A 15823-nucleotide genomic window follows, 5' to 3' on the forward strand; every position below is an offset into this window, starting at 1 on the left:
TAGATAAAGGCTCTTCCAGATAGTAACCCAACACACTACTGGAAAAATGAACAGCAGACCCCAATTCTATCCAAAGGAATACTGACAATGGATTGCCGTAGATGAGGAACAGCTGATCCTCCTGGAACAGGGACCTCTGGCTGACTAGATTTACCAGAAGCGCAGATAGGGGGGACTAGGTGGGGGTCCTGACAACACAGTGGACAGTGGCAGGGATGACAGAGTATGGAGGCTCTAGTGGGAGAGGAAGACTGTCTATCTGACGAGTTTATATTCATACTCAGATGCCAAGTTACTCAGAAAGTAAGCGGCTGTGACCAGTAATAGTCATATATATAGAGATTAGAAATGCTATGTGAAAAGTCGCAATGTCAATTGCCTTAAAATGAATTTTTCTGTATGAAACTGTGTATTTTAACAACGAAGTGGAGAACTTTTTTAAACCTTAAAAACCTCATTTAATTTTATGTCTTATAGAGTTTATAATGAGTAAAAGATTGTACAAGCGTAATAATTCATCTGTAAACCTAAAAATGTACAGCCAATTTTGAAAGAGATGTACCCTAGCTCAGAAAAATGTTATTGAATAGGTTAATGCTGTTGTAATAAAATGCTTCTTCTAATTAAAAAAAAAATTCTTTAAGTTGTGTACCTCTCAATTTGGCTACATATAAGTTACAAATTATACCTTAATCTTTAAAAAATAATTCTTAAATCCATTAAGCCTGCATAGTTACAGAAACACAATAGAAGAAGAAAATAATCCAAGAAATAGAAATGTTCATGGGGTTTGCTACCGGTTCATGCAGTCACTTTAAGAATTTTTCATACTCTATTTCAACTGCTATTTGATCACTGGCTCTGGTCCTCAGGGAATGTGTGAGAAAGCAACTGAGCCAATACTATCTGCTCTTTTCACACACCTTGTCCCTCAGCACTCATGATTTAGAGAATTCAAAATAAGTTTCAAAGGGTATATCCATATCAAGAGGATTATATGAAAGCACTAGCCTTTCTGTGGCTAAGTTTTTCTTTTATTCTCTTATGAGGAGAAAATGTTTGCCCTGGGCAAGCTCCTCATGGCAAACCTCTTTGAAGCTCAAATTCTGAAGTACATTCGAACTTGTCTTCAACCTCTAGTTACAGTGTTTAAAGGAGATACTGGGACATTGCCCCTTACTACCTTTCTGACTCTGGGAGGTGATTTTAGCCTATGTGAAATCTTGACAGGTTCCCTAGAACACTTTGTAAAAGTATCTTCATGATTAAAAAAAGAATCCACTTATATATATGCACCCAGAATAAATCCTTCATAAATACAGAGTTAGTTCAACTCCAAAAGTTTTCAGAAGAGAATTCTTAAACTTTGATACTGTATTTTGCTCATAAATATAAGAGATTTCATGTTGGAGCTGGAGAGATGGCTCAGCAGTTAAGAGCACTGGCTGCTCTTGCAGAGGACCTGGGTTTGATTCCCACCACCCACATGGTGGCTAATAAACGTCTGTGACTCCAGTTATAGCACTAACCCCAGGCCATGTTTCTCATTCCTTATACCTGTGCTTAACTATATTTCACACTTAATGTTCACCTTTAATAACTCATTTTCTGTTTCCATTTTCTCGGAAAACATTTGACGGGTGCCCAAATCCAAAATTTCAGTATAAAAATAAATAAAGGAACACCCTGTACCCTGGTCACTGGGAGAATTTGCTGTATAGGATGATTGGTTTCTTCTGCATTTTAAACTTCCAGACCAATTGTATTTCACTGGAAGCAAAGGAATAGACTATGTGCCTCACAGCCTGAATTTCTGAGTTTTATATAAGATTTGCACAAAAGTGACAGAAGCGTTTCCTTCTATTTGGTTTTAAAAAAATAAAATAAAAAACTCAAGAATGGATGGGCAGAACATGGTTCATTGCACTGCCTGGTAAAACAAGCTTCGGGTTGTGTTTGTTGGCCTGCTTTCCGATTGTTTTCATAGCTCCTGCAGCAGGTCCTCTTAGGGACAGTAGTGAGATCCTGTAGTGACCTGATGGTGGCATTTCAGGACACACAGGAAAAGGGAGAAGAGCTGCACCACACAAAAAGAAGGGGAAACTCATAGTCATTTCCCGGAGCAGTTCGTGAGCCTTAGAAAAAAGCATCCTGCTCTTCTTTGTTGACTTGAAACTTCAGGGAAAAGCAAAAATAAAACCAACTATGTATCAAGTATCACCATTGAACATTTATGTGAAAGAAGTCAGGTATTTAAAGGACCAGGTTAATTCAGAAGTTTGTTTAGTCAGCAGCTCCCAGAGTGTCAAGGGATGCGTTAGGTTCTTCTTTCAATGATAAATAAACAGTCTCTAGGGGCACATCCCTAGCCTAGCACTGCCCCCTCCGGCGGGCAGCTTGGATGTCCAGGCATCGTCCAAGGGGAAAGATTGTGGCACGGTGGGTCAGAAAGCGCCGGAAGAGTCTGGTGGTGATTGATGCTCTGGAACGGAGGAATGAATAAAAGTACTTGTGCGGGAACAGCAGAAACCCAGAGCGAACTGAGGAGGCTCCACTGCCTGGCATTCCCTCTGCATTTCGTCAGAGCCTCTGTCTCCGGCATCTGAAGTAGGAGCGCTCACTCCAGAAGCTGCTGGGATCTGGCTGGAAGCCGCGCGCCCCTGGGCATCTCTGGGTCCGGGGAAGGAGGTTACCCCGACCCCCCGCCGGCTGGTGGCTCTGGTGAGTGGATCCCTGAGATAACAAACCTTTCTGACTGGGTGTTGAATTAAAATCAGTGACTGTACTTTACCATGGGGCTTTTTGCTTGACTTAGTAGCTTGGAATTTTAAATAAGTAAAACTTAAACACAGCAGCAATTTGAAATGAGATTTGGTTGTAACGCTCCTGAGTGTTGGAAGCCGCTTGGAAAGGACAGAAGTCAGTCGCCGTTAATATTCTCTGGGCTCCTGCTGAGTTGATTGATGCATGCCCTTGACCGCTGCGTGCGTTCAGTCTGGGGTCCTAAGCTTAGCTGAAATCCGCTTGCTCTTTCCCCTCCCGCACACAGAAGTGTTCTTTCCTTGGGACACCCACCCTCTCTGAAACACCCCTGCCAGAATGCTCCGCCCCTCTGTGAGTGACCTACCCCTGAGCCAGAAGTCTGGGAAGAAAACTACTGAGAGTAGGGTCAGGAAAGAGACTGATCGCGGGTGGGCGGGTGACGCTGGTCGAAGTTCCCCATTGGCGCGCGAACTTAAGTTACTACCGCGCGCGGGTAGCGGCGACGCAGTCCGTGCTAGCCTTTGCAGAGGCGTGGCTGGGGTAGCTGACAAAAGTATCCTGTCTTCATTCCCCTGTTGGTCTCCAGACTGAAAACAGCGGAGCGGTCACCGGACGCCCACAGGAGCAAGCTTTAACATGCAGCTGCCGGCCAGCCTGAGCGGATGCGCCTGGGTGGCGCTGGTTCTTGCCTGTGGCTCGCTGGGGGTCTGGGGAGAGGAAAGAGGAGTCCCACCGGCCCAAGCTACACAGTCGCCCCTGGGGACCAGCGAGGTAACGACGCCACTCACGAAGACCTCCTGGCCAAGTGATTCCAACTCCAGTCTGCCGCGTTTGCCTGCACCTGCGGAGGTGCCCAAAGGAGGCAAGGTGACTGGAGCCCCGCCAAGATCCTTGTCCTCTCCTCCGTGCCAAGGAAACATTGAGATCAAGAAGACTTTCAAATACATCAACACGGTTGTGTCCTGTCTCGTGTTTGTGCTGGGCATCATCGGAAACTCCACATTGCTGAGAATCATTTACAAGAACAAGTGCATGCGAAATGGTCCCAATATCTTGATCGCCAGTCTGGCGCTTGGAGATCTGCTGCACATCATTATCGACATTCCTATCAATGTCTACAAGGTAAATGAGCCTCGGGCGGGCTGTAGGAGGGGCACAGCTGGGAGGCTGAAGAGCCTTTTAAGTGTAGAGGGCACTTCCTCAAGGAGATTCCTCCCCTCCTAATAGTAATCATTGAGCCAAATTTCCTGATGAATTTCCGTAGCCCTCTGCTAAGTGTAAGGCTCTGACCAGCATTACCACCATTGAGAATTTGTTAGAAAGGAAGATTTGCAGGGCCCGACCCAAACATACTGAATCAGAGGCTTTGGGGTGGATCATAGTAATTGTTTTTTTGTTTTGTTTTGTTTTGTTTTTAACTCTGTGTAACTGTAAAGTTTGAGAACCATGTGTCCTGAAGTCTAGGTTTCAGGGCACATCCTCTTAAAAGGGTGATCCATGGACTGGTAGCATGGACAACATCTGGGAGTGTATTAGGAATGCAAATATGTCCCAAACTTACTATTAGAGTCTGCATCTTAAGATGAGCAGATGAGTTACAGTCAAGGTACCTTTGGGAAGCTCTGTTTTGAGAATAGGGAAAAAACAAGCGCTCATATATTTTTAGAAGACAAATGACTTGGAAGAAAGAGGCCCAGGCTAGTTAGTGGGTAAAATGCAGGTTTTTGCTGCAAGTGGCCTCAGCTACTCTTCAGAGAATAACTGCAGTGGTCCAAGTGCTGAGTTAGACTGTCACTTCCTTTATCCAGTTCAGCATTCCACAGTAGATATTTCCACCCTTTTACACATGACTAATAGGATGTTCAGGGACCCACCAGGAGTTAGAGTTAAAGATCAGGTTCAAAGGCCAGCCTTGGCCTCAGTATAAGGAGAAATGGCCTGTAAGGTTGGGGAAGGTCATGTAGGATATTGAAACCTAGGTGGCAGGAGTGGTCACCATCAGGCAGTCCTCGAGTTTCCCTTCATGGATCTCTGGAAATCCTAATTTCAGTAGCCACGTTTTAAGGGAATTCCAGACATTTCTGAGGCTTAGAGATGGGACATAGATTAAGATCCAGACCCTGTAGGAAAGCAACATACAAAGAAGAAATCCTAAAATCTGGGGCAGCAATCACTTTTGAAGAACTCTGAGGGTTTGCTTAGAGACATATGAACTGAAAATGAATGTCTTAAGTATAGTCACAACTCTGGTAGGACCAGAAATGATTCACTTATTTCTTAGGGGATCACAGCTTAGGTCTTCCCACAGCATCTGGGAGAACATTTCAATTCAACTCTTCAAAACTGAAGTGAGACGCTATCCAGTGGAAGCATGAGAAATTTAAAAATAAATGAATCAAGATCCCTTTCCAAAGGGAGATTATAATCTACAAGCTATGCATGGAAGTTGGTACAAGTTCTTTTTAGGAGATCTTGGGTGATCCTACACATTTACCGAGTTAGAGCCCTCCCTAAATCAGCTAAAGGCTGAAGGACTGTATGGAAGGTGGGGTTGAGACCATTTTCTTGCTTGTGCTGCCTCCAGATCAGATGTAAACTGACTCTTCCAAGACCACTGTACTTTCTGTCTGGTCAAATGACTATTTTTGATCTGACTGAGTATGCAGGTTTCCTTTCAAGTTCCTCTATTATTTCCCTAGGAAGTTAAATCCTTTCCTCTGAAGCTATCCAGTCAACTAAAGCTGTGTTTTTATTTCTGAAATAAACTGATGAGTTTAAATAAATCTGACCACTTAGTCATCTGTATTGCTCAGAAACAAACCCAAGTTATCAAACTAGGTCCCACAGCTATGGGTGCTAACTTGAAATCCTTCAAATCCTATGTTATTGCCTTTGGTTTAGCTTGGGGCACAATACACAATGGCCACGATTTATTAGGCTCTAGGAACTTAATTTATGTCATTCAATTACTGGGATGACCTTACATAGGAAGTATTGTTACCATCCCTGATTTAAATCTAGGGAAACTACATATTGAAGAGGTGAAGTGACTTGCCCCATACTACACCACCAGAAATTGATTACCCTGGGCTTGAACCCAGGCCACTTGGCCCTAGAATCTGTGGCCATCCCTATCACCTAAGCATGCTCAGATACTGCATGGCCCTCTCTAGCCTGGGTTTTGTTAGGACCTCGGCTGAGTGTATCGATGAAATTGTGGGACACATTCCATTAAGTTAGGCACCTGGTAAATATTTTCAGGATTCATTTGAAATGTTGAAGGATCGTTTCCTCATAGTCTGTAATATATAATATTAGTGGATGCTATTCTAAAGACTATTCACCAAAACACCTAATCTGGAACAAGTTAAAAGTCATTTATTCCCCTAAATAATTGTGGCAGCATAGTAAGTTTTTTTAAAATACGTATTTAGAGTTTCAGAGCATCAGGTTTTATAGTTCTTAAAGAATATTTTTTGTGAATTATTAATGCTGTATTCTAAAATCTGAGACTTGAATTACAAGCAATTTTCTGGTGTGTTGTTACAATTCTCTTTGAGAATCAAATATACAGACTTTCTGGGGATTCACAGTCACCCAACTCTTCTACTGATTTGCCCTAGCAGCTCAGAAGTATCTGTTTAAATCCATTATACTTATCTGCAGTTCAATAAATATATAGAGTTCAATAATGTTAACAAACCACAGAATGTCATAACTCTTGCTGGAAGCTACACTCCTTCATGTAGCTCTAAACAGGGTCAGGGCTTCACAATCTAGGGAAATCTGCTTACCTGCCCTGCCATGATTCTCACCAGGAGCTGGGTCCCCAGAAACTCTCAGGTAGAGTCATTCTACTCTGTAGTCTCCTGTATCAAGAGGACCTGTGCTGAAGGCCAGAGAGGAATCTCGGAACACTGAGCAAACTGAAGTTATTAAAGTACTTCAAATAAATATGTGGGAAACAATAAGCCTTTTTAACCCTTCACACCAGGGTGCATATGACTGTGCTTACACTGCACAACACAAAGCAGGGGAAAATCCAGTCATATTTAAAATGACACATGGAAACATATTAAATATCATATGAATTTTAACTATATAAGTAGATACATAAATAACATTTGACCATGAGCCTAGCACATAGCAAGTGAACAATATAATATTAGAAGGTATATGTTTGTGTATTTGACTAAAAATGGAAATTGATGTTGGAGTAGTCTCTGTTTTTCAGCTTTTGTCATTACAAACAACACTACAAACACCATATTTGTACATACCAGTATGCACACCACACATGTGCAATGACTACATCTTAAGAGTAAATTCCTAAAACTAGAATTCTTAACTCAAAGAGTATGTGCACTTTTGATTTTGTAGATTTGACACGGTATGCTCCAAAGTTATTGCTGTACTCTTGGTTCTGGTTGTTACCTTAAATAATATCTTCAGAGAGATATACACACTTTAATATCTCTAATTTGTCTGTGAGTCGTCATGCCCAATATTACATAATATGCATATACACTTGGACCAAAAGCTGATGTTTGAATACCCAACGTTAGACTGACTCCTTACTCCCAAGCTGCTTCTTCTGCATCTTACACATATACCAATATCGATGAAGTCATCTATTTTGTTGCAGATAAGAACTTGTGGTCCAGCTGCTGAGCTATGGTAGCCCAGATGTGAAAGCTACATAGAAAGCAAATCTTAAGAAAGTATTTCTGGATGCTATGGTGCTTTTATGCTGTTGGTTGGCTGGTTCATTGATTGGATTGGTTTGTTTTAGCAGTGATATTTTAAAAGGTTTGGTGGTTGGCTGGGGGAAACCTTAAAATTCTTGAGCAATTATTGAGCTTTTGAATTGGTTCTGTATTTTATTTTTTAAAAGTAATTCTCTTTGTGTTGTACTTACGAGGAAAACTGAATCCATGTAATTCTCAAATGTAACTTCCTTTATGTGTAAGCAACTTGAATTTTTTTAAAAAAATCTGCTTGTAAAGGGATAAGGCAGATTGAATGTCTACCTTAACTGGTGTGATAAGGAGCCAAGTGTAATCATGTGTGCAGTTGTGGTGAAAAGCTAAACATTAGCTTGGTGACCCACTGGAGTGCTTTCAGATTGTTCAGCTATTAAGACTTCTTAGGTCACACTATAAGAGAGAAAGAACTTTGAAGACATAGTTCTGAGAGGCAAAATTTCCAACCTTTAACATTTAACTAGTTAAGTTGGAACACACCTAGCATTAAAATGCACAATTCCTTCACTGAATGGGTTTTGAATGAGGTGACCTTGGCTGGTAGTTAGACATTTTCTGTGTACAACACCATCAAATTATCTTTCTTAGCAAACCCACTTTTCTATTTTACCTAGACCACTTATGGTACTTGGCAATTCTGGGTATAATTAATTAATTTTGTAAATTAAAATAAAAGTTGAGGGAACATAATTAAATTTAACTTTTGAAGTTGCAGTTTTTCCATCAGGAACCTGAAGTACAGGCATAGCAACAGCACAAGAAAGATCAACATTAGGAGGGGTGTGTCATTTCTCCCAATTGAATGACACTGTCCTCATTACCAGTCAAGTAAATGAGATATTTTAGTGATACTTCAATGACATTCAAAGAAACTGTAGTGGCAGAAAGATTTTGTGCCAAAAAAGAAAAGGAATGATGTGAGCTTTGAGATGCATTTATTTAAAGTAAATAGTAATTTAAATTAAGAAGCACATATAAATTGTTATCTTTGAAAAAGTGCCAATAGATGGTAAGGCTTTTATCGGTGAGTGACTTGGAGTCAATTAACTCATGGGTTCATTATTTCCTCACGATGCCCCCTCTCATCCCTTTTGAAATGGGAATGTATATGCTGTGCCACTGTGTGTTGGAAATACACAATTTGCTTTTCGATTTTACAAAAGATCACAGTTAAGAGATTGCCTTAAGTCTCAAAAGAAGCTTTGAACTTTTGGACAGTGTTGAGACTGTTAAAGACTACAGAGACCTTAAAGTTGGACTAAATGCATTTTGCATTATGATATGGTCATGAGCCTATGGGGACCACAGAGTGGAGTGTGGTGGTTTGAATGAGAAATGTCCTACATAGGCTCAGGTATTTAAACACCTGTTTACCAGCAGGTGGCACTGTTTGGGGAAGTCTTGGAACCTTTTGGAGGTGCAGCCTTGCTGGAGGAAGCATGTCACTGGTGGTGGGCTTTGAGGGTTTGCAGCCTTGTCTCCTTTCCAGTCCACTCTCTCTGCTTCTTGTTTGGAATTGAAAATGTGATCTCTCAGTTTCATGCTCTGTCCACCTGCTGCCTTGTCCACATCCCCATCCACAATGGACTTGTAACCCTCTGGAACCATAAGACAAAATAAACTCTTTCGGACATAAAAAAAAAAAAAAAAACCCTGAACACATTTAGCAGAGTGTTTGCAGCAGCCAAGAACAGATGAATGCTCGTAGACAAGTGATGTCATGCATAAGACATAAGATCGGTGGCTTTCCCATTTACATTTTTACAAATACTCAGCTAAAAAAGAAGTGGGAAAGCTTGATCCCTTCTGTTTAAGGGTGTTGGCTAAACCAAACAACAGATCAATAGCACATTCAAGTAACCTAGAAACTTAAAACTTCATGTCTCCAGTGCACTGCTTCACATGTTGGCTCCAGAGTCCTGTGACAAAATGGTTAGCAAACATTAGGCTCTGCACAGTGAAAGCTTATGTTTGCCTCTGAGCTGACACTTGACCACTCCATAAATCGAAGTCCCTAGAAATGTCAAGCAACATTTCTTCTTGTAAGGCTTAGCTTTTCTTATTTTTAAATTTTTTTCCTTTTGTTCACATAAAGCTGTTCAAGATTAAAGATACTTCCATAGTTGTACAGGAGGATAACACAACCAAAGTCTCATTGTCTCATGGCCAGAAAGCCATGTTCTTCATTTTACAAAAGAAGCCATATAAGGTTATCTTTGTATGGCTAATATGCTACAGTTGATTATTTTTAGGGAAACATGTCAAATGCTAATGATTAAGTGCTTTAAAGTGTGTTGACAGAGAAAGACTGAGCTGAAATAAGATTTTAGATTTAATTTATGGTGTGAAACAATCTCTTTCAGAACTTTCAAAGTCATGAAGAAGTTGGTTAAGTTTGGGAGACAGCTCACCAAGGTATACCTTGGCCAAAACATAGCTAATTTTAGACTTATTTTCTGTACTTCTATAGTAGAGTTATATTTTTCTCTACAGACTCTCTAGTGAAAATACAAAAGAACAAGAAAATGACGAAGACATGGTAGTAGAATGTGGGGAGGTGAGTGGTAAGTAGGAAGAGAGATGAAGGCTGATAAAGATCATTCCTGAGTCAAAATTTTATTAGCCCAAATTGAAGCAGTTCCTAAGTAATCCCCCTCCCTGAGGCCTCTGCCTCCTACAATGTCCCCTCTGCCTCCTGAAATAAAGGATGCCTACACTGTACACAGCCTCTTCCCCCTCACTCTGTGGTTTAAAGGACTTTTTAGAGTCCATAGAATTTGGACGTCTGACAGTAGGCTATTGGAGTCCCATAGGATACCACACAAATAGTATTCGACTTGCCTATAGCATGAAGTGACTTACTAAGTTTATTGAGTTAATTCATTTTGAGTTTTAGTCTGAGCCCTGAGGCTATAACTTTCCCCGCCGCCGTTCCCCAGTCTCTTCAGGTGTCATGGGGATCTGCTTAGGAGATTCAGCTCAGATAAATGCATCTAATGGCTTTGTTAGCTCTCTTAGTTGGATCGGTTCAAAATTAGTAATATGTTAATAAATCTTTTAAGCACAAACTGTGGATATGTTTTTATGTCTAGATAATAGTATAATAATAATTCACTTTTTATAGTGTTAGAGGCCCTCCATATACTAAGTAAACAGTATACTACTTACTAAGTCATAGTCCCAACCCAGCAATCCATTTCCTTACAGGTCTGTTACAGACTTAGAAATAAATTTCATTTTGATACTAATAGTGCAATATATTTAAGGTAAAACTCAATTTCTCATAAGAAATATTTTTAATATTTTTAAATCTCTGCCTTTCTTAGAGATGTTGTTACAAGTGCTTTAATTCATCATAAAGCCAGTGTTCTACTTCAGTCAGTCATAGGAATCTTTCAGGGCAGGGAACACAACTTTTCCAGCATTCATGAAACAAATCCCCAGGCTGCTGCTTTGAACAACTCCAGAGGACCACAATTGTGGTCTACTTAAGTGATGTCTTTAGGGGATAAGTTGGCATTATTTCTGACTACATATTTCTAACCCACATACCCAATGTATAAGTGATAAAGTGCATTTTGATGGATGCTGAGAACTTGTAATTTATGTTTGTCTCTGAGGGCAGGAGTATAGTTACAATGTTTAAAATAAATACTATGCACTTACCCAGAAACTTAGCTTGAGTTGTCTCTATATATGAATAAAAGCAATTCAGACATGGAAGTCTCTAAATAAGACTGTTCTATCATATTAAAACAATAGTTGAAGCCCGGAAAAAATTATGTTATAGGAAAGTGAGATTTAAGAAAAAAAAAAAAAAAAAAAAAAAAAAAAAACCTCCTTTCCTAAATCCAAATTGTAAACACTCCATTATTTCTCTTTGATGTTATGCAGCAAAAGTGCTTCTAGAAACTAGTCATCTGAAAGACAAGACATATTCACAACTGATAATGAGATGGAAGAGACTGGTTGCTCTCGTATTATACTTTGCTCTACCCACTCTCCCAAATGATCATCTCTTACACCTGTGTATAGCATAATCCACAGTCCCTCAAGGAGTCAAAACTCCTCACAGGGCCCCACTACAGAGTGAGAAACAGCTGGATCTGTTTTCTATCAGTCATTTCCTTGACAAGCCTGAGTAGCAGGAGGACAATAGTCGGAGAGGAATTGTCTTTCACCTTTTCCAGCCAGCTTGAAAAGTCCAGTCAGAACTCCCACAAGAGCACAGCTGACCACCAAGCCTTCATCCCAGAGGTCCTGGCTCTGTGTGAAGAAAACCTGACAAACTTGGACTAGAAGGATAGAAAAGGCAACTGCATAGTCCTCCCAGTTCTTTAAGGAACATTTTCAGAATATGAGACTGAAACCTTATGACAGATTTTAGCATTAATTTCTGCCTTTTTGATCAAATATATTCATTCATTCACATAGCTTTATTCAACAAGCATCTGATGAGTGACCACTGTGTGCCAGGTACTGTTCTAAACATTGTAGTTGTTGTAAAACAGTCTAAACCAATTATCACTTAAAGTTCAGTGCATGTTCTTAACTTTTAAAATATAAAAAGAAAATGATATGTATGGTTAATGAGGCGAGTGAGCATTTCCTAGTGCAAGACGATTAACTTTGGCATTTCCTGACTTTACAGGATTCCTCTTGGTTTGAGCTGGGTATGAGCAGGCCCCCCCCCATTTAATTTCTCAAGACTGTAATTTTTAATTTTTAAAAGTGACAAATGAAAATCTCCCAGTTGGGGAGTTGTTTTAATTTTATTCCTTAAAGAAATAATTTTTTCCCTATTCTTGCTACTTATCCTTTTAGAACAATTTAGAAATTTGTAATATGAAAGTAGTTTATGATATCATATTAAAATAACTTATTTGGATCGTGCCTTTTTCTTTTCTTTTTTTGGGGGGGTCTTTTTGCCTTTTTTCTTTTATCCAACACAAACTTATGAAAGTTTATAAGTTATGAAACATAAAAATGTTCATTCTAAGTGTCCATTCTAAAAAGCCTTATAGTCAGTCTAATTATATCTTTTTTCAATTTATTGGGTTTTTTGTTTGTTTGTTTTTGTCACTCAAAAGAAATGTGCTATTAAAGCAGAACAAGGGGACTGCGCCAGGTCAAACACAAGATGCCATTTTGTTAGGTATCTATAGAACCCATCACCAACAAAAGCTCTTAAGTGAGGTGGGACAAAATAATGTGAAAACCAGTTACAGGAGTATTTGCACACTGGCTCACCTTGGTAACAACTAGATAATATATATTCAAAGCTAATTTTTGAAAGGACCTATAAGTTTAATTCCCGTAGAAAGGACATAATGTCAATATTGAAGTCTAACAATCTTTTTGTAAAAGACTTACTTTTCCTTTTGTAATGGGAATTAAACCCAGGGAATCCCATGTGCTGAGCATTCATTCCACCACTGAATAATATTCTCATCCCAATACTGATTTTTTATTACATGTTTGATTCATCTTCAATATTAGATCTTGCCTTTAAGTTATCCAGTTAAATGGGTAGAGTCCAAAGCTAAAAACAAAACAGGGAATAAGAAATATGTTATTCATATCTCCTCTAAGTAAATATGTAAAGTTGTTTCCTCTTGCATTAAAGTGAATCCATTTCCAATGACTGGCAAGAGAGTGAATTTCCAAGTGCCATTAAAATCTCTAAAAATATTCTCTCACCAGTTTTTAAAGACGATATCTTGGTTGAGAGTAGTTTCTTACAAAACTGCACAGATCTTCCATACCTAGGACATTTTAGCATTAAATAGGAAGTCAATGTCTCTGCAGCTTCAACAATCCCTAAATACTAACTTGCATAAAGCCTGTCCTGCTAGAGACCCTATGGGTGACAAACCTAAGTATCAGTCCTGGGCATGGCTTTTGCCACAGAGCAGCATTTACCCCTTTAATTAGATAACAAGGGTAAGATGTGAATATTGAAGATGATTCAAAGAAGTCATCAGAAGAGTCCATTTTGAGCTTTGTAGAGTAAGCACGCTTAGAGGCCAAGCACAGTGCTCCTTCCTGCTACACAATAATAGAAGCAACAGTGAGTTCCCTCTCTGGCCTCTCAGAACCAGCAGCTGCCAGTTTGGAATTGAAAGCATGAGAAACTGAAGGCCGATCAAAGCTAATGCTCTTTTCTCCTTTCCCATCAAATTTGTAGATTGGAAAGTTGTAATCTCTCAGTTATGATTAAGTTCCTTACTATCTCTGTTGAACTCGAACAGCATTGTAACAATTTTCAGTTTACATTTCCCTGTCTTCTGTGATAATTTGGGTCAGAGGTTGAGCTGCAGGCCTCCCAGTGGTATGAAGAGCAGTAATCCAATTTCTGGACTGAGCCAAAAACAATAGCAACCTCAAAACAGAGCCTAGATTCAGGACAAGGCTCATGTTCATTGGTCAGCATGCTTCCCCTCTGATGGCCTGAACACTCACAAATCTTGATTCTTCTTCTGACTGTACCTACATGCAATATTAAGATATTTGGAAGTAATTTGAGACAGAATAAAATTTTGAAAAATACCCAAATTTGTGAATGTTATATGAATAAAATAGCTATGGATATAAGTTTCGCCACAGATACAGCCAGTAGAATAAACAAGTGAGTGGCTAGAAAGATGACGATAGATAATTGATAAATACATAGATAGTTGATTGATAGACAGATGATGGATAGATATGTAGATAGATGATAGATAAATAGATACATAGATGATAGATAGATGATAGATAGAGAGATGATAGATAGATGATAGATAGATAGATAGATAGATAGATAGATAGATAGATAGATAGATAGATAGATAGATGATAGAGAGATATATAGATGGCATAAAAAATTGTAGAGAATTGACTGGATATATTATGAGGCTGAGACATTCCACTATCTGCCATCTACAAATTGGAATGCCATTAGTATATCTCAGTCTGAGAACCAAGGGAGTCAATGGTATAAATCCCAGTTCAAGAGCCACCAAAAGATGACAGGAGAAGGCTCAAGTAAACCAGCTAGACACCAAAGGGCATGAATTCTTCCTTTTTTCTCTTTTGTTCATTCAGACTCTCAATAATTTGGATGATGCCCACCCACATTGCAGAAAGTAATCTACTAGGTCTATAGATAAAATGCTAATTGGTGGGGGGCTAGGAACATAGCTCAGTGGTAGAATGCTTGCCTAGAATACTTTAGGCTCTGAGTTCAATTTCTAATACCATAAATAGCATTTCACTCAAAAATAATGTTTAATTGGTAGCCATTGATGCCAGTCAAGTAGACATTCAAAGTTAACCATCACACTAAGTGATTTGAAAAAAGGCTTATGCTGAAGGTAGATATTTCACTCTTATTTAACACATAGCTATGGCCTTATAAAACTCTTTTATTCAATCCTTAGCATGCTTTTCTGTAAGACAAGCTTTGGAAACACTATTTGGCAGGTGCCATAGTGGTTGGTTACAAACACAGACTCTGGAGACATGCCAGCTGGGTTCAAATGTGGCTCTGTTACTTCAGTAAGCATCCAAATACAGAGATATTGGTTATCTAATGAAGAACACTCTGTTACTAGTAAGCATCCAAATACAGAGATATTGGTTATCTAATGAAGAACAGAGTCTCTTACAATACCATGGCATAGGCAGTGAAAAATTGTAGTCTCACTCTGTCTGTGAGCAGGGTCTTTCATTAGGGTGCACTGAAAGGATTGGCTGGCTCTGCCCTTCCTGGAATCCTTCCCCGAAGCTGAAGCATTCCCTTTCACACACCTAGCAAGACCTTGGTTCTTGTTTCTAGGAGGCCTCAGCTCTTTGCCATGGTGGCCTCTCCAAAGAAATGTTTGGATGTACTTGTGACATAGCAGTTGGTCTCAAGACAAAGTGACCCCAGACAGCAATGAGGAAGCTACATGCCTTTTATCAACAAACAAACATCATCATTTTAGCCACATTTTTTTCATTAAAAATAATTCACTAAGTCCAACCACAATCAAGAGAAGGGAAATGAAGCTTCTTTATAAGGAAGAAGTATGGAAAAGTATGCCCACATACTTAAAACCAACAGAGAAAGTTAATAAATGTCTAAGTGTCTCAGCTTTCTCCTCTGTGAAGTGGGGACAGCAGTAAAAGTATTTCAGAATTGCTTTGGAAATAAAATAATAGAGTAATGCGATATGCACCTGGGGCATTCTAGGCAACATGTAGATGTTAGTTTTAGTTTCTTCATTTATTTATGTGGGAATGACTTTTACAATATCAATAGGCTCTGGACAAAT

General features: G+C 39.4%; 1 protein-coding gene across 2 annotated transcripts in view; it reads left to right on the top strand.

Annotated features, from left to right (window-relative positions):
- Positions 1-2471: 2471 nt before the first annotated feature.
- Ednrb (endothelin receptor type B) overlaps positions 2472-15823 on the top strand; it is a 31861-nt gene continuing 18509 nt past the window's right edge. Inside the window, exons 1-2 of one of the 2 annotated variants that reach the window (XM_029554081.1) lie at positions 2472-2721; positions 3350-3885. In XM_029554081.1, the coding sequence (XP_029409941.1) occupies positions 3400-3885 (486 nt within the window). In that variant the 5' untranslated portion in view covers positions 2472-2721; positions 3350-3399. Of the gene's footprint in view, positions 2722-3163; positions 3886-15823 lie in introns of those variants that run through there. The other variant, XM_008849121.2, reaches the window with a different exon arrangement.

Source organism: Nannospalax galili, unplaced genomic scaffold (genome assembly GCF_000622305.1).
Source record: "Nannospalax galili isolate Female #2095 unplaced genomic scaffold, S.galili_v1.0 scaffold140, whole genome shotgun sequence".
In the NCBI taxonomy this organism is placed as follows: domain Eukaryota; kingdom Metazoa; phylum Chordata; class Mammalia; order Rodentia; family Spalacidae; genus Nannospalax; species Nannospalax galili.